The 17,972-nt window shown below is 38.3% G+C and overlaps 2 protein-coding genes across 3 annotated transcripts; both read left to right on the top strand.

Annotated features, from left to right (window-relative positions):
* Window positions 1-469: 469 nt before the first annotated feature.
* Window positions 470-2,330, top strand: LOC137707606 (pentatricopeptide repeat-containing protein At1g52640, mitochondrial). The gene has a single exon (XM_068446513.1). The coding sequence runs from the start codon at window positions 629-631 to the stop codon at window positions 2,204-2,206; it is 1,578 nt and encodes a 525-aa protein (XP_068302614.1). The 5' UTR covers window positions 470-628; the 3' UTR covers window positions 2,207-2,330.
* A 1,667-nt stretch (window positions 2,331-3,997) lies between these two features.
* On the top strand, window positions 3,998-7,966 carry LOC137708527 (O-fucosyltransferase 13). Of its 2 annotated transcripts, XM_068447623.1 has the most exons (6): window positions 3,998-4,251; window positions 4,610-4,689; window positions 5,024-5,094; window positions 5,191-5,279; window positions 5,553-5,774; window positions 7,137-7,966. In XM_068447623.1, exons 1-6 carry the CDS (start codon window positions 4,121-4,123, stop codon window positions 7,867-7,869), a joined length of 1,326 nt encoding a protein of 441 aa, XP_068303724.1. In that variant the 5' UTR covers window positions 3,998-4,120; the 3' UTR covers window positions 7,870-7,966. The 2 variants fall into 2 exon arrangements, with proteins under 2 accessions (XP_068303724.1, XP_068303725.1); XM_068447624.1 differs by lacking the exon at window positions 3,998-4,251 and having other exon boundaries at window positions 5,001-5,094.
* Window positions 7,967-17,972: the final 10,006 nt, after the last annotated feature.

Raw genomic sequence — 17,972 nt, 5'->3', positions numbered from 1 at the left:
GTGATTTGGCTCATCAAATATCAAGGCCAAACAGATTAAAGTTTACAATTAGTGTTGAGAAAGGAGAAAATGAGTGTGCACATGTTATATCTCACATGAATTGGGAAATAGTTTTTTTCTTCGTAATTCCAATCATTTTAGGATTAGGAAATGTGCTGGTTTTTCTTATTCTAAAAAGATTTAAGAATCATATACTCATAAGGCATATAATCATCAGTCTATGTACTATAAATAGACTTGTTAGAGGTTGATTATTTACATGCATAACAAAGAGAATACAAGGATATAAAGTCAAAAATTCTTGTAACCGAATTGTTATTCTCTATAGTGCAGGTGATCTCTCAAAAGAGATCACATGAGTACTAGTAGTAGGACAAGGTCTATAATGAATGGTTCTACTTTTTGTTAATATTGGGCTCCAAAAACAGTCACAATTGGCAAAACAGAAACTGTAGAAACCGTGTAAATATTCCAAGCAAAAGCGCCAATATCGCAATTTAGCTTAAAAGAAAGCCGGGGTTGCAATCCGTTCCGGTCTGTCGATCTTACGGCAACACGAAGACAAGCAAAATCCACAGTGACACTGCTGCTTCTTCTTCTTCTTCTTCTTCTTTACCCACTCACCAAAATGTCCCTGAGATCTCTACCCTCTAAACCCAAAACCCTTCACTCTATCTTCCACTCTCTTCTCTCACCCTCCAAACGCAACACTCACCGCCACCCCTTCTCTTCTCTCACCCACCACAACCCGCCATCTCCACCATCACCGCACCTGGTAAGCGAGTTCTCCCGCATCCTCAGCGACCACAGGAACCCTCACCACGACTTGGAGCTCTCCCTCAACGCTCTGTCTACCCAAATCTCCACAGACTTGGTTGAGCAAGTTCTGAAACGCTGCAAAAATCTCGGGCTTTCTGCACACAGATTCTTTCTTTGGGCTAAAACAATTCCGGGTTTTCGACATAGCGCTGAAAGCTATCACATTTTGATTGACATTTTAGGAAGTAGCAAGCAATATGCTGTGTTGTGGGATTTCCTCATAGAAGTGAGAGAGTCCAAGTGTTGTGAGATTGGCCCGGAAATTTTCTGGCTTATTTTTCGGGTTTATAGTAGAGCTAATTTGCCTCGCGACGCCATTCGAGCTTTAAATCGAATGGTTGAGTTTGGAATTAAGCCCAGTGTTCATGATCTTGATCAGCTTCTTTACACATTATGTAAAAGAAAGCATGTCAAGTATGCCCATGAATTTTTTGATAAAGTTAAGAGTGGGTTTGAGTTGAATGCGAAAACTTATAGTATTTTGATGAGAGGTTGGGGAGACGTTGGTGATTCGGATGAAGCACGTAAGCTGTTTGATGAAATGACTGAACGAGGATGTTTGGTTGATGTGCCTGCGTATAATAGTTATTTGGAGGCTCTGTGTAAAGGTGGGAAAGTTGACGAGGCGTATAAGATATTTCGGGAGATGGGGTCGAATGGAGTTGTACCGGATGCTTGTACCTATTCGATTTTCATTCGTGCTTATTGTGAGGTGGATGATATTCATTCAGTTTTTAGGGTGCTTGATAGGATGAGGAGATATAATCTTTTGCCCAATGTGTATACTTACAATTGTGTTATCAAGAAATTGTGTAAGAACGAAAAGGTGGAAGAGGCTTACCAACTTTTGGATGAAATGATTGAGAGGAGTGTTATGCCGGATACGTGGAGTTACAATGCAATCCAGGCTTATCATTGTGATCACTGCGAGGTTAATGGGTCTCTCAGGCTGTTATCTAGAATGGAAAAAGACAACTGCATGCCCGATCGACATACTTACAATATGGTGCTTAAGTTGCTAATCAGGATAGGAAGATTTGATAGGGCAACTGAAGTTTGGGAGAGTATGGGGAAGAGAGGATTTTATCCTTCTGTTTCAACATACTCTGTCATGATTCATGGCTTATGCAAGAAGAAACGTAAACTAGAGGAGGCTTGTAAATACTTTGAGATAATGATCGATGAAGGTATACCGCCATACTCTTCTACTGTTGAGATGCTGAGTAACCGGATTAGGGGCTTAGGGCTCCTCGACCATATTGAGATACTTGCAAGTAAGATGGAACAAAGCACTTCTTGCTCAATACAAGAGTTGGCAAACTTGATGAGAGGTAATAAAGCTTATGTAGCATCGAGAAGTGTAGAGAGTGACTTTGAAAGTGACTGATGAACCAAAGGTCGAGTATCGGATAAATTGTAAGGTGTAGTCCCGTCCTCAAGCTACCACATCTTGATTTGTCAATTAATATAGTTATCTTTCTCTTGCATGTCTTTTTGTATAGGCATGCTCAATGAAACTTTTGTTACTTGGTATGTAAACTAGTGTTGCTGTTATGCTTTGGTGGTCAGTCTTACAGCCTGCTGGCAGTTACGAATCTTCCATGATATTTTGCTACCTAAAAATTTGTATATAATTTGAATCCCCTGGGTATAATCATTGCAAAACTCTTGAAAGGATTATGCGGCTCTATCTGAAGGTGCATGTGTATGGCATTTTATTGATTTGCAGAGTTATATGCAACAGTACAATGAGGTGGAACTCTCTGCTTTGGGAATGGGTATGACATTTCCGCTGCTTCCATCCATTATTCATTGAACTTATAAGTCTCTGTGTGAAGATATCTGGGTGTTGTGTGCCATATCAATGTATCTGGTTGGACATTACTCTGAATCATGGAAACATTGAGGTTCCTAACTACGTACTGGAAGATAACTGAAATTTAGTGTAATTTGTTTGTATACATGTTCGATTGCGTTCACTCAATTCGACAAGTTGAGCTACTAGTTTCTGTACAAGCTAACATGACTTGCTGTTTTGTGTCTATTTGTTATTATCTGCATTAGGTGGAAAGAGAATGTTTACTAATTTGTCGAGCCATTTTTTTGTACAACCTTCTTTGGAGTAGTGAGAACTTAAACCTATCTTGGGTGTTTGACATTCCTTTGATTGTGGACTATTTCAGACTTTAGGTGCTCCAATACACCAGGATCAAGGAACTCTTCTTTGAGATGGAGCTTATACTTCAACAGCAGATGTCTTTATCTAAAAAGTAACCTTTTGTTGCTCGTTACAGTTTGGTGATTGCTTATGCTTATGAATCCAGTCAAATTCAGCACATTCCCGTTCCTTTATATTTGTTTTCACTTTCCAAATCCTTTTTTATTTTATTTAAATGAGTGAGAAGGCAATTTGGTCGATCGGGGAAGACGTTGCTTTGCTTGAGGCTTGGATGCATTTTAGTCAACCTGGTCACGGTTAGAGATTGTTGAAATAACTTTCTTTCCTTAAAATGGATGAACTGAGATGAGTAGGGAGGATGGAGGAGGTTTGGTGTGAGTAGATGTGGTGATTTGAAGGGTTTTTATGGAGAAATAAAGGATCAGAAGATTGGATAAGGACACATGACACTATATGAATGGTCGATAATTTTATCAAAAATATGAATATATATTATTAATAGATAATGACACATGGCTAGACAAGAGCAGTTAAAAACTTAAAAATCTCATTAAAAATTTAAGGCAAATATGACACGTTGATCCAAATTTTTTTGACGATAGAACTATTATTTGAGTCATTTTATAGAACAAACATTACCACGAAGGGGGAAAAAATAGCACACCAACAAAAGTAGAAATCTTTAGTTTGAAAACCATAAAAACCAAAACTTGAGTTCGTGTAGAGAAATTTTTGTTGGTCCTTTTGTGTTTTGTTACTTTGCTTCTTTTCAAGTAACTTTTCAAGCAACTTAAAGACAGTTTTTAAAAACAGATTATCGTGCTTAACTCTAAAAGCAAGGCAGGTTTTTAGAAAATGTATAAATTAAAGTAGACTACTGCTTTTTAAAATAAATAAACAATAAAACATAAAAATAAAGAATAAAAAAGCATAAAGAAAACCGGTGCGCAATCCGGTCTGGTCCGGTTCACGTTCCAAATCACCGTCACTGACATCCTCTCTCGATTTTATAGCACAACACGAAACAGGCAGATTCCACAGTGCTGCTTCTTCTTCTCCGCTCGTATTTCTGAGTGCCATTAAAGAGATATCCAAATCGAATCGGCAGAGTTGAGAAATGAGATGGTGGCGATTTCAGTGAAGCCCGCCTTCATCGTAGGAGTCCTCACACTCTCTCTCGTCCTCGCCGTCCTCCTCTTATCGTCCCCCACTTCCCCTTTCTACAGAACCCCTCTCTTTCTCAATTCACCCATGTATGTGTTCGTTAGCTCTTCTGCAACGACTTATTCTTTTACTTTTTTTATCTTTAAATTTTCGACTGGTTTTATTGGTTCAGAAGTTGCAGGAAAGTTTAGATCTTGAAGAGTCTTCGTATTGTATGTATGAGAAAAGAAATAGAGTCAAAGATCTTCCATGTTTTTGTTGTATTAAAGGGTGATTTTTTTTTCTTGGGTTTGGTATATTTGATGGTGTCTGATTTGGGTTGCTGTTAAAATATGAGAAACGAGAATCACGATGTGATTCGGGACTCGTTTGAAGTGTGGATTTGCGGTTACTTTGGGACCAAAAATTGCAAAAAGTATGAGTTTCTGATTGACTTTGTGAATGCAGGAGCAAATTGGATATATGGAGTGTTGGGAGGATGGTAGATTGGAGACCTTGCAAGTGGTGGCTACAAGGACACCTCACTGGTACATGCCAACTTATTTTGCTTCCATTGCATTTGGCTTTTCTAGCTATAGATTCATTCAGCCCGCCCGCCATTGGGTTATTTAGAATCTTGGATTAACAATGAGAAACTAGAGTTAGCAAGTAGTATCTCTATGATGGTTTTGTGGACTTTGTATGGGTTTTGTTTGTTATGTTAAAATGTGGACATGACAAGATTTTCAAATAGTTATGATATTTGACTGTGATTGATGGGAATAGAATTAGGATTGAGGTGAGGTTACTGCGTAGTTTTTTGATATTCTGAGTCAATCTTAATTAACTATCATTGCAGACAATTGCATTGGTTTTCTGCAGCTCTGCCATCAAAGAGTAATGGATTCATTCGAGTGGATTGCTATGGGGGCCTTAATCAGATGCGGAGAGATGTGAGTGATTGAAGCAACTTTTTGATTGCTTGTATATATGCTCGATTTTACGTTGCCACTTTGCTAAGCCTGAAAAATTATTTATGTGGAGTGCAGTTATGTGATGGTGTTGGTATTGCCCGTCTTTTAAATGCAACCCTGGTTCTGCCAAAGTTTGAGGTGGCTGCTTATTGGAACGAATCTAGGTAATCGGTGTTTTACATATCATTTACCGTGTGACTTCTGGAATATAACCTCCTGTGATTCTCAAAATTTTGAATGAGGACATCCCTTAATATTTTTTTTGAAGCAACCAAACAAATTTTGCTGTACTCAAACAACGTTATGATGTTTCTGGTCGTGACCCCTTGCTAAGACTAAATGGCTACTCCACTCATTGGAAGATTTGGCATCTTTTTCATTTTTATTTTTTGTTTGTGCAAACAATAACTTCATTTAACTCTTTGGTTTCACCTCAGTGGTTTTGCAGATGTCTTTGATGTCGATTACTTCATTCAACAGTTGAATGGATTCATCAAAGTTGTCAAAGAGCTGCCATCAGAGATTTCGTCAAAAGAACCTGTCCATGTAGATTGTAGCAAACGAAAGGGCCAATTTGATTACATTGAAAGTGTTCTTCCAGCCCTGTTAGAGCATCATTATATTTCAATTACACCAGCAATGAGCCAAAGACGGGATAGGTATTTAAATATGCTCTTTGTTCTCTCTGGGAGTTTGGGATTACAATTGAGTACTTATTACTGTGAATATCTACCACCCTTTTGGTGAAGGCCAATATATGTGGCCAAAAGCTTGTCATGAAGGTGTAAAAGTTTACCAAGTCTACCTTAGTTTGTTAACCTAGGGTTGTTAGAAAATTAGGTTTTATTTCTTGTTTAGTATCTTGCCGTTCAAGATTTGGAATTAAATGTTGATTAGTTATGTGAATTTGTTAAGCTTATTTGGTTTCATGATCACAAATGAAGTTTCAAAAACTAAGACACGGTCCAGAAATCTTGATTTTTAACATCTAGAAACAAGTTTTGTATTGCATAAAAAAATATTTTTTGGGATTTCAAAACTATAAAATGTAGTTGTTATGAGCTTCAACCATAGGGCTGAGCCTTGGAGCTTGAGGCATAGAATTTGGTGCCCGGTCCAAGGTCAAAGGTTTGAGATTCAAGGCGCGGGTCCAAAGACTTTGACTGAAGACTTAGTTTGTGGCTGTTTCGGACAGTAGTTTGCGACTCGGGTTTTAAGTCTAGAGCTGAAGTTTGCATCTGGGGCTCGAGGACTAGGTCTAGAGTCCCACATAGCATGGAACTAGCTTTGGTTTGTGGGGCTTGAAAAATGGGTCCAAATTTGGACCTGGAGGACTCGGTGCCTAGGTAGGACGTGTCACAGGGGTAGGAGCTGGGAGTTGAGGTCTCAGGCTTGGATGTCAGTTAATTTTGGAGGGTGTTAATATACACATTGTTGGATGTATAAATGTACTACATTGTTTAGTTTCGGCTCTGCCCTTCGAGCTCAGGCAGAGTTCTCGTCTCTGGTCTGGAATCTGAGATTCCGGGCCTAACTGAGTTTTCTGTGGCTCGGGAACGAAATCCAGAGTCTGGGCCTCTGGCCTCAGGTCTATAGTGCATCATCTTGCCCAGTGTCTTGGTGTTTGGGGACCAGAGTTCAATTCTGGTGTCCATGTGTGCCATAAGGGCTTGGGCCCAGGTTCAATGTTTGGGGACGGGACTTCGTATGTGATGTTGGTGTTTAAGTTCTTTGGTACGATCTTATAGAAAATGTCTTTATTATGTTTTCAGGATTGCATGAGGAAATCTTTTTTAGATTCAGTCTGCCAACACTATTGTGTAGATTTCTTGTATCTTTTTTCTTAAGAACAAAAAGTTATTTCTGGGTCCTAACCATACAAACCCTTTTTTTATTTTATTTTATTTTTTTATGGTTTTGACTGTGTAAACAAGTCTTTGACGTTTGATGACTAAAAACTACAAAGTTGGCATTTTGATCTTACTGTTTGCTAATACTTAAGATGTCTTCTCCTTGTGTAGGTATCCTCAGTATGCAAAAGCTTCACTTTGTCAAGCTTGCTACAGTGCATTACGCCTCACTAAATCCTTGGAGAAGGCGGCCTCCGAACTTCTTGAAGCCATACCCAAACCTTTCCTCTCACTTCACCTTCGTTTCGAGCCTGATATGGTAGCTTACAGTCAATGTGCATATCCATACGTTTCTCCTTCATCCATTGAAGCCATTGAGGCAGCGCGAGGAGATAGAAAACCATGGACCGGAGAGCTTGCCCAGATTTGGAGGAAACGAGGGAAATGTCCTCTTACGCCTAATGAGACAGCCTTCATACTCCAAGCGCTATCCATCCCAACGAACACAAATATTTATCTGGCAGCTGGGGACGGTCTAATGGAAATTGAAGGGTTAACTTCTGTTTACACGAATGTAGTTACCAAGTCTAGCCTTCTTAGCGGTGAGGATTTCAAAAGCATGCATGGGAACACGAAAGCAGCGTTGGACTACTACGTGTCGATTAATAGCGATTCCTATATCGCAACATATTTTGGAAATATGGATAAGATGGTTGCAGCAATGCGAGCTTTTAAGGGCTTGTACAAGACACTTTTCTTAAGCAGAAGAGCTTTTGCAGAGTTCACTTCTCAAGGTTTGAGCGGGAAGGAATTGATGGAAGCTCTATGGAAGGCCCACAGAGATGATTTTGTCATGGGGAAAGGATCAGCTTTGCCGGATTGCTTTTGTGAGTTCAAGTTATGATTTCTGATGTCAATTTGATCTTTGCTTTTCCTTGTATTGTATTATTCCCCTTAAATTCTTTTATGTAACTGCTATTAATAATAATTGGGTGTTATTGGACCACCACATAGTTCTATTTCCCACGCACATTATAATCTCACCCATTATTAAAGTTAAAAAATTAAAATGTGTTGTAGCCTATTTTATCTGACAAAGGGAATAGGGCCGGTGGCAAGGGTAGAGAAATTGAGAGAGATGTGTTTGTAGAATTGTAGGGGAATGTGTGTTATCCCTCCTACATAGTGCCTTTATTTATAGTAGTAAAAGGAGAGAAGAAATTCCTTCATCCCCAAGGAATACAAGTTGTAATAGGAAATGATAACTAGAATCAAATCTAATATAGGAGTTACACAATCACACTTAAACTAGGAAAGTTTACAATACTCCCCCTTGAGTGTGTAAATACTCAAGGTAGATTTAGCATCATGCAGAAGTTGAAGAAGTCGACTTGTCGACACTGATTCTAAGGAACAACGCTTATTCTCAATAAGGTATGAACTTGCATTAAGAAGTAAGTCTCACTAAAAAAACCCTAAGGCTATGGCAAAAACCCGAGTAGGGACAAAATCCATAGTCTAAGGAAAAATGCGTGAGAACTGCAAGGTCAAAAGAACGTCTACGGAACATCATCAGGGATATGATCAGCCCAAGGTGGGTGCCTCGTTAAAACCTAGTTAGGTGGCAAAAACCCAGTGGGAAAAAAATGCTCCTAATCGTAGGGAAAAAAAGTACATTAAGATTAAGCAAGTATTTTCAGGATACTCTCCTTGAGTTTGACACAGTTCCAAAGAGAAATAGCAATGTTACAACTTAGAAAGTTTACGCATACCAATTTTATGAACAAGCTTCTGAAACGTCGTCTTCGGTAGTGATTTGGTGAAGAGGTCGGCCATATTGTCTTGTGAACGGATTTGCGTGACTTCAATCTTCTGATGCTCTTGTTGTTGATGTGAAAACAAGAACTTTGGCGCAATGTGCTTGGTGTTGTCTCCTTTGATGTAACCTTTCTTGAGCTGTTCAATGCATGTTGCGTTGTCTTCAAAGATTGTCGTTGGGACATCAACGGTGAGATAGAGATCGTAGGAGCTTGCCCACTACTGCTCTTAACCAAAAGCATTCCCAAGTTGCTTCATATAAGGCGAGAATTTCAGCATGATTAGATGAAGTGGCAACTAAGGTCTGTTTAGTTGACCTCTAAGAGATTGCGATGCCTTCAACGGTAAAGACATAACCTGTTTAAGAACGCGCCTTGTGTGGATCAGATAAAGTATCATGCGTTAGCGTAACCAACAAGGTGAGAATCGACTCAAGAAGCAAGGGGTACGACATCACTCGAGGATCCATAGGGATAGAACAAGCCTAAATCCGTAGTACCCTTAAGGTAACAGAAGATGTCTTTCACGCTAGTCCAGTGTTTGCGTGTTGGTGCATTACTGTATCTTGCCAAAAAATTAACAGCGAATAAGATGTCGGGTCCAGTGCATTGAGCTAAGTACAATAAAGCGCCTATCGCACTTAGATAAGGAATTTCAGGCTTCAAAATCTCTTCATCTTCCTCTTTTGGACGGAAGGGATCTCGTTTTGCATTTAGCGGTCGAATGACCACAAGAGTACTCGAAGGCTTCGTTTTATCTTCATTAAAACGGCGCAACACCTTCTGGGTGTAGTTCGATTGATGTACTAGGATTCCATCTGAATAATGCTTTATCTCGAGATCAAGACAGTATCGAGTTTTACCTAGATATTTCATCTCAAATTTCAACTTCAGGTGCGAGGCAATTCTCGCGAGCTCTTCAAGAGTTCCAATGAGATTCATGTCATCGACATATACTGCAACAATTGCAAATCCGGAATGTGACTTCTTAATAAACACACAAGGGCATAGTTCGTTGTTCACATATCCATGACTAGTCAAATACTCACTCAAACGGTTATATCACATTCTTTTAGATTGCTTCAAATTGTAGAGTGAACATCTCAGCCGAATTGAGAGTGTGTTCTGGGGTTTGGAAATATTTGAACCAGTCAATGTAAGTCCTTCGGGAACTTTCATATAAATTTCCGTATCAAGATCCCCATAGAGATACGTAGTTACTATGTCCATTAGCTGCATACTCTGTTTTTCGGAAACTACCAAACTGATAAGGTAGCAAAAAGTAATCACATCTATCACGTTTGAATAAGTTTCGTCATAGTCAATCCCGGAGCGTTGTGAGAAGCCTTGTGCAACAAGATGAGCTTTGTAACACATAATTCGTTCTTCTCATTACGTTTCCGAATGAAAACCCACTTGTAGCCAACGGGCTTCACATGTGGAAGAGTACGAGCTACAAGTCCAAACACCTTACGTTTCACAAGCGAATCGAGTTCGACTTGGATTGCTTGTTTTTAGTTTGACCAATCAGTTCTACGTTGACATTCATCAACGGAGCGCAGTTCAATGTCATCTCTCAACATGATCTCATTAGCTACTGCATATGCTAATGCATCGTCAACAATCATCTCATTTTTACTCCATACATCATCTAAGCTAGCATAATAGATCGAAATCTCACGATTTTTGGGAGGAGGATTCGTCTCTTCAAGGACCCTTCCATAATCTAGAATTTCCTCATAAGTTGGATAGAATGAGTAAGCAATAGTCAGATTCACAATAGGCTATTCAGGACTTTGTGCCGTGGATTTCCTCTTCTGGGGGTGTGAATCCTTTGAACCAAGAGGTCTGCCATGCTTTTGTGTAAGGGCAGATGATTGGCTAGCCGCTAATGGATGTGGATCACCAAGATTGGCGTCCCAAGCCTCCAAGAGGGAAGTTCGTCATACATTTGGTACATCTATCTTTGCAGGCGTATTCGCAGCTGGAATATGTGATATTGTCATGCGCGCTAGATCGTTGAAAACATCTGGCATGCTCTGAGCTATGCTCTAGAGATCTAATATGCGCTGCACTTCAGTTTCAGATTAAGCGGTGTGGGGATCTAAATGAGACAAAGTGAGGATCGTCCACGATAATTCGCATCGTTCTTCAGGAACGTTGACGTTCTTATCTCCCCCTAACGACGGGCAGATTGTTTCATAGAAGTGACAATCCACGAAACGAGTGGTAAACAGATCGTCTGTCAAAGGTTCTAAGTAACGAATAATCGAAGGAGAATTATATCTGACATAGATTCCCATCTTTCGCTGAGGCCTAATTTTTGTACGTAAGGGCGGCGAAATCAGCACATATACCACACAACCAAAAACGCGTAGATGCGATATGTCATGTTCGCATCTGGTAACCAACTGAATAGCATTACATGGTTGTGTCGCAACAGGCCTCAGGCATACTAACTTTGAGGCATGCAATATTGCATGGCCCCAAGTAGGGATCGGGAACATGGTACGTATGATCAACGATCGAGCAATCATTTACAAGCGCTTAATGAAAGCCTTTGCCAGGCTGTTCTGGGTGTGAACATAGGGTACAAGATATTCAACTTAAACCCCAACCGAGATGCAATAGTCATCAAACGTTTTAGATGTGAATTCTCCAGCATTATCTAATCGAATAGATTTGATCGGATAATCAGGGTGGTGAGCCTTGAGCTTGATAACCTGAGCCAACAGTTTGGAGAATGCAGCGTTTCTTGTGGACAACAAGCACACGTGTGACCAACGTATGAAAGCGTTAACCAAAACAATAAAGTATCTAAATGGTCCACAGGGAGGGTGAATCGGTCCACAAATGTCCTCCTGAATCCGTTGTAGAAAAATGGGAGGATTCGAACAAATGTTGTCATAAGAAGGCTTAGTAATAAGCTTTCCCATAAAACATGTTTAACATGCGATTCCTTGGATCGAACCTAAACTTCGGGTTAGTGGATGCCCGTGTGATGATTGGAGGATACAACATATCGCTATTCGTCCAGGATGTCCCAAGCGATCATGCCAAAGTGTAAATTTCGTGCACGGTCCCAGTTGTAGGGTCGGCCACATAGTGGCATTCTATGGGGTGTATGGTCGTAGTATATAGACTACTCGGGATACGCTCCATCTTCTCTAGAATACGCTTTTAGCCATATTCGTAGAAAGTTATGCACATAAATTCAACTCCGTTTTCTACGTGGGTTTCAGCATGGTAATTGTTATCTCTAATGTCTTTCAAACTTAACAACATTCTTTTGAAACATGGAGAATAGAGTGCCTCAGAAATGGTCAAGATTGTACCATTGGATAACATTATACGTGCCTTACCGTATCCTTCTATTAGGTTGGATGGGCCTGAGAGGGTTGTCAAAGTTGTATTCTTAGGTATGAAGTTAGTGAAATAGATGCGTTCACGCAAAACTATGTGCATGGTTGCACTATTTGCCAAACAACTAACTTCCCCACTAGTCATACCTAGAATGAAAAATTAATTTGAATCGGTCACATGCATAAAAGTTCTAAAAACAAATATCAATTCAAAATAATTTAATTTATTCAAGGATGGTAATTAAGAAAACTTAATATCCAAAAACAAATCACCAACAAATAATCCAAACATAAAGGAAAATTGTTCAAAAATCAACCAAAAAACAAAGGGGAGTTCAGCCATTAGGTGGAATTCGGCCCGATTGTGCAATTTTAACTAACTAAAATTGTTTATGTCTAAGATTCTAATCTTCCATGGGGGTGGTATCCTCTTGAAAGTCAGAAACCTCCATCTTTGTAGTCTCCGGTTCGTCCACTTGCACGAAGTTTGATTCAAACTTCTTACGACGAGAATGATATTCAGCTACAACCTTCTGGGGAGCTTGGCAAAGAAGGGACCAATGGTCCTTTGAACCACAGCGATAACACATATCCGCATCCATGGTTTTAGGTGCTTTGCCCTTATTCTTGAAGTTCGGGGCCTTGGGAGTGAGGTTTGAGCGCTTCTGGGCTTTGTTTCCTCATTTGGATGGGCCTTGACTCTGTTGACCTTCGCGGGGTGGCTTCTGGCCGCCCCTACCACACCTCTTTTGGTGTTTTGGACGTTGGTTTGTGCTATAGTGTGTTTCAGGCACAATAGTCGCTCCAGTAGGTTGAGCTTGATGATTCTTCATAAACAGTTGGTTTTGCTTTTCAGCGAGAAGTAAAACAGAGATCAAATCCGAGAACTTAGTGAACTTTTGAGCTCTATATTGTTGCTACAGGACAATATTAGAAGCAGATAAGGTCGAATAGGTATTTTCCATGAGATCCTCTTCGGTCAAAGTTTCATTACAAAACTTGAGAAGTGATTGGATTCGACAAATTTTAGAATTATATTCATTCACAGACTTAAAGCCTTGGAAGTATAAATGTTGCCAGTCATCTCTTGCTTTAGGCAAGAATATGTCCTTTTGGTGATCAAAACGATCAGCCAAAGCGACCCATAGTGCATGTGGATCCTCTTCAGCAAGGTATTTAGTTTGCAAGGCGTCATGGATGTCTTTGGATAAAGATCATAGTAGTGGCTTTTTCAGCTTCGCCAACATGATTGTTCGTCTCTTCTTCAATGGCGAGACACATGTTCCTATCACAAAATAGATGGACAAGATGTGATGAGTGTAATGGAGAAAAATCAATCCATTCACATAGGAGTAGAACATACAGGTTCTAATAGACATGCATTGGTTTAATTTTGCATGAAAAAACTTCGGGTTTTCATGGGTGATGTTTTTAAAGAAAACTTCAGGTTTTCAAATAAGGCATGTTTATAAGAAACTTCAGGTTTCAAAATAATTATGAACTTCAGGTTCATATGTTCCTACAGGCAAACACAAATATATACACAAAAAGATGCAACAAAAATATGCAAACATAACTTCGGGTCTATAGTTATAATTGGATTAAGTATTTGGACTTCGGGCCAAAATTTAAAGTGTGGTGAAAGAAAAAATATAAAACCCAAATTGTCTAAAAGTATGAAACAATGAAGCTCGAGGCCCAAAAATATAAGCCAAAGCCCATGGGGGGCTGAGCAAAGTTGGTCCGTGTGACCAGGCCCAAAAATTGGGCTAGGGTTTCTCGGGTGCATGTTTCTCGAGTGCAGGCTTCAGGCTTCAGGCCAACTGGTTAAGCCCTAATATTAATAGTGGGCTGCTGGCGTAATATAGTACACTGGTTGCATAAAAGGATTCGGGCCAAAAGGGTGGCCTAAACGGGGGTCAGATCATGTGTGATGCGATACAGGGGAACATAGATGCGCCAGCAGAGCTGGGATTTGGTGTGGCACACAACGCCAGGACAGTATGGCCCCTCGGCCCAGTGTTGGGTCGAGCCAAGGATTGGGCCGCATCATATGAGCCCTGTTCTTAAATTTTTTTTTTTTGTTCTGCGGGCCGAGAACGTCAGCCCAAAGATTTGAGACTTAAGGTTTCAACAAAAAAAAAAAAAAAAAAAAAAAAAAAAAAAACACCCAAGTTGGAGCTGGGTGCAGTCACCGGGGATGAAGGCCAGTGCAGCCACTGCAGGCGGCCGTGTTTTGGGAAAAATTTCTCGATACAAGGTCATAGGTTTGACGGCAAGCAAGTTCTGGGGGATGGAGAGAGTACCTCAACATCGGGGAAAAAAAACCTAAGAAATTCAAACTGGAATTTCACCCAAATTCAATGAAATTTCTTTGGGAAATTCAATGCTATTAAATCAAAATTACGATACCATGTCGGATTTGGTCAGAAAATTGCACGGCTAAGTCGTGGTCTCGCTTTAGGTGATGTGGATTTTCTAGGTTTGGACACTATACGCGTCGGGTTTCAAGGGAGCTTGATGCAATTCATGGAAAATATCAAATTCACATAATTTAACAATTATGAATATAATGCATACACAATTTATGTAGAATCTAAAATTTGAAAAATATAAAGTTGGGTCATGCATTATAGTGAATGTTCATACTATCAGGGTTGCAAAAATATCGAGATAAAAAATGTACAAATTCAACACTTGTAGTCCTTGTTGGGACGTGCGTGTAGCAGCTTTTCGAGTGACGGAACTGACTGCATCATGAGTTTTCTTCAGGGTCACCTTCTCAAAGACTAAAATGTACCCTTTAGCATAGCTTAGCCTTCTCGGTAATCAAGCATAGTAACTGCATTCATCATTCCACCTTCTATAACCTGATATAAACACACAGATTCAATCAATTGACGAGAACAACGAAACTAATTCAAGTAAATTTACTTCTCTGTACCGTTTTATGTTACTTTTTAATTGGTACAAGGCCTTTTAAGTGCACATTTTCCTTTAGCGCATCACGCAGATACTCTTGGAAAGTTTATCGGATTGCGAATCATTTCTAGACTCATGAACACTGTTGCTTTGTACGTAACAAACTAAAGCGACTGATCAGGCCTCCTACGTTCTTATCAGTTTATGAAGCCATGAAGCGATGAGGCCATGGAGCTGTGGAGCTTTGGAGCCCATAGTTCGCTATATCATTTGTTTGTTACCTCTATGTTCTTATCAGTTGATAGAAGCTATATGACTACAAGTTTGTGATTTACAATGATGTTATATGGATGCTACCGGGAATGCTAGGAAAAGTAAATAGGATTTTTCATAACCTTAGGTTTTCTTGTTTTGTATATGTTTATTTTAAGGGATATTTTGAATGTGGTCCTTAATCCTTAACATTCTTTTATTAAAACCTTAATAGTATTCAAAGTTTGATCAAGATCCCTTGACTTTGTACACCTCATTATATTACTATTAATATTAATATTTTTATAGTTTTGACATTAATTGTTTGATATTTTATAAGATTTATAATCCTATAAATTTAAAATCCCTCATTATAATACTATTAGAAACGGTCACAATAAAAAAATTGGTACATTTCACATATAACAAAGTGGTACATTAATAAAGAAGAATGTGTACATTATAAACAAATTAGGGTACAGATAAAAGATTAAAAATTATGAGTGCAAATGATTTTTTTAAAATATAGGTACTAAAAGAAATTAATACATGGGTACAAAATAAAACTAAAAAGAAAATACTACAAATTAAAAAAAAATGTTGCAAATTAAAAGTGGGTACACTAAAAATAGAAATATATGATACAAAGTTTAGGCATAAAATATAAATATACCATATGTAATTTTTCTATCATTTGTTAAATATACAATGTCACGTGACGGTATACACATGGTTACAAACACAAATAATACTTTAAAAAAATATGAGTGCAAAAAGAAACTAATATATGGGTACAAATTAAAAATGAAAAGAAAATTGGTACAAATAAAAAAATATTTGCAAATTAAAAATAGGTACAAACTAAAAATAAAAATGTATGATAAAAAATTTAGCCATAAATATAAATATACTAATTGTAACATTTTTAACACTAAAGAAATATATTTAAAAATAAAAATATTTTATTATTTAAATAATTAATGATGTTATTAATACCCAAGGACCTTGATAAAAAATTCAAAATGAATAGGATTTTAATCAATGGAGTAACAAAAAGAAGGATGTGAACCTAATTTTCCCTTATTTTAATTAATTGTCTTTTTCTTTTTTCTTGTTGATTTTAGTCTTAGTCAATCACTCAATTATTCAATTCAATTTATCCTTTGTTTATTTAATTAAGTCTAGCGTGATTAGTTGGTTAAATTGGTATTAAAGCAATCCTTGTGGGATTGACCTTGTATTTGCACATCTTACTACAATGGATTCGTGCTCTTGCAATTTAATTTAGTTTAAATTAATCTATTATTTAGGTTAGTTTAAATATACATCAAGTTGTTAGCGTTGTTGCCAAGAATTGCCCCTTAATCTTAATTGTGCTTTACTTAATTTCATTTTTCCGTTTTCCATTTTTGTTTGTGTAGTTCTTTTTTTTTTTTTCCTTTATTCTTTCTTTCTTTCTATTGTGTTACATAAAAAAACAAAAAAAACACGGTAGTCTTCTTTAGTTATTTGGAGTCTTTCTGTTTATGTTGAACTTCGTGAGTTATTAGGAGTGTAGTCTTTGGTTTAATTTCTCTTTTTAGTCAAGTAGACCTTGTTTTGTGTTGAACTTCGTGAGTTACTAGGAGTAGTAGTCTTTGGTTTAATTTCTCTTTTCTATTTGGATTGGCAGATATAGAATGATCTTAATAACGTAATTTTTCATCAGCAGACTCTTTATCCTACAAGGAAACATATCATTGCTTCAAGCATTGGTCAAGAGTTTTTCAAAGCTAACTATAGGGCGTTTTCTGCTAGAACCCTGATAATTTCCCAAGTGGCATCCTTCGGACAAAGGCTTTGTGAAGCTTCACTTTGATGGTTCTGTCAGCAATGTCAAGGCTGGAGCTAGTTTTGTGGTTCGAAATGAAGAGGGCTTTGTTATTGGAGCAGGGGCCTTCAATTTGAATGGTGCAACAATCAATGAAGTGGAGGCTAGAGCTTTAGAGGAGGGTCTCACATATATGAAGAGGAAAGGCTTTAACAATGTTCTTATTCCAAGCTCAGCATTGGGACGCTTCAAGGGACTATCGAACCTCCATGGAATTTTCGCACTTGCTTAGATGACATTAAATGGTTCGCTTCGGCTTGTTCGTCAGTGATTTGGAAGCATACCTTCACGGAAGCAAATTTTCTAGTGGATGCCTTTGCTTAGAAGATGCTTATTAGTAGCAATAGTCATTATTGGGAGTATTGTATTCAATTTTGATCGTTCTGCCTTCTTATTCAACTCTTCAGGCAATGTTTGTAAGCGTGGTTTCTCGTTTTAATGCATATTTTTTTCCTATAAAAAAATCGGTGCATTACTAGGATCCGCACAACAAAACATTTTAAAAAACAATTTGACATGAGATTTTTTTCATATGTCAAAATTGGCAACAGACAATAGATTTGTCAATCCACATAGATTTGGCATATCTGTGGAGCTTCAGTTTACTTAATTTTGCTCGTTCTGCCTTCTTATTCGTTAGAGATGGTCTAATCCATATACGTTAGACCAAACCTGAACAAGAAATTTTTATTTTTTATTTTTGGGTGCTCGGAACATAGGTAGATACACTGTATGTCCTTATACAAGTGAAGGGACACTTGAACAAAAAAACAACTTCTACTAT

This window comes from Pyrus communis, chromosome 11 (assembly GCF_963583255.1).
Source record: "Pyrus communis chromosome 11, drPyrComm1.1, whole genome shotgun sequence".
Classification (NCBI taxonomy): domain Eukaryota; kingdom Viridiplantae; phylum Streptophyta; class Magnoliopsida; order Rosales; family Rosaceae; genus Pyrus; species Pyrus communis.
This window is presented reverse-complemented; position numbering and strand designations above follow the sequence as displayed.

Bases quoted from the DNA above. Each gene is read 5' to 3' on its own strand.
- LOC137707606 (XM_068446513.1), top strand. From the start codon at position 629: ATGTCCCTGAGATCTCTACCCTCTAAACCCAAAACCCTTCACTCTATC.
- LOC137708527 (XM_068447623.1), top strand. From the start codon at position 4,121: ATGGTGGCGATTTCAGTGAAGCCCGCCTTCATCGTAGGAGTCCTCACA. The intron at 5,095-5,190 runs GTGAGTGATTGA...TGTGGAGTGCAG, and splicing joins TTAATCAGATGCGGAGAGAT to TTATGTGATGGTGTTGGTAT. The intron at 5,775-7,136 runs GTATTTAAATAT...CTCCTTGTGTAG, and splicing joins ATGAGCCAAAGACGGGATAG to GTATCCTCAGTATGCAAAAG.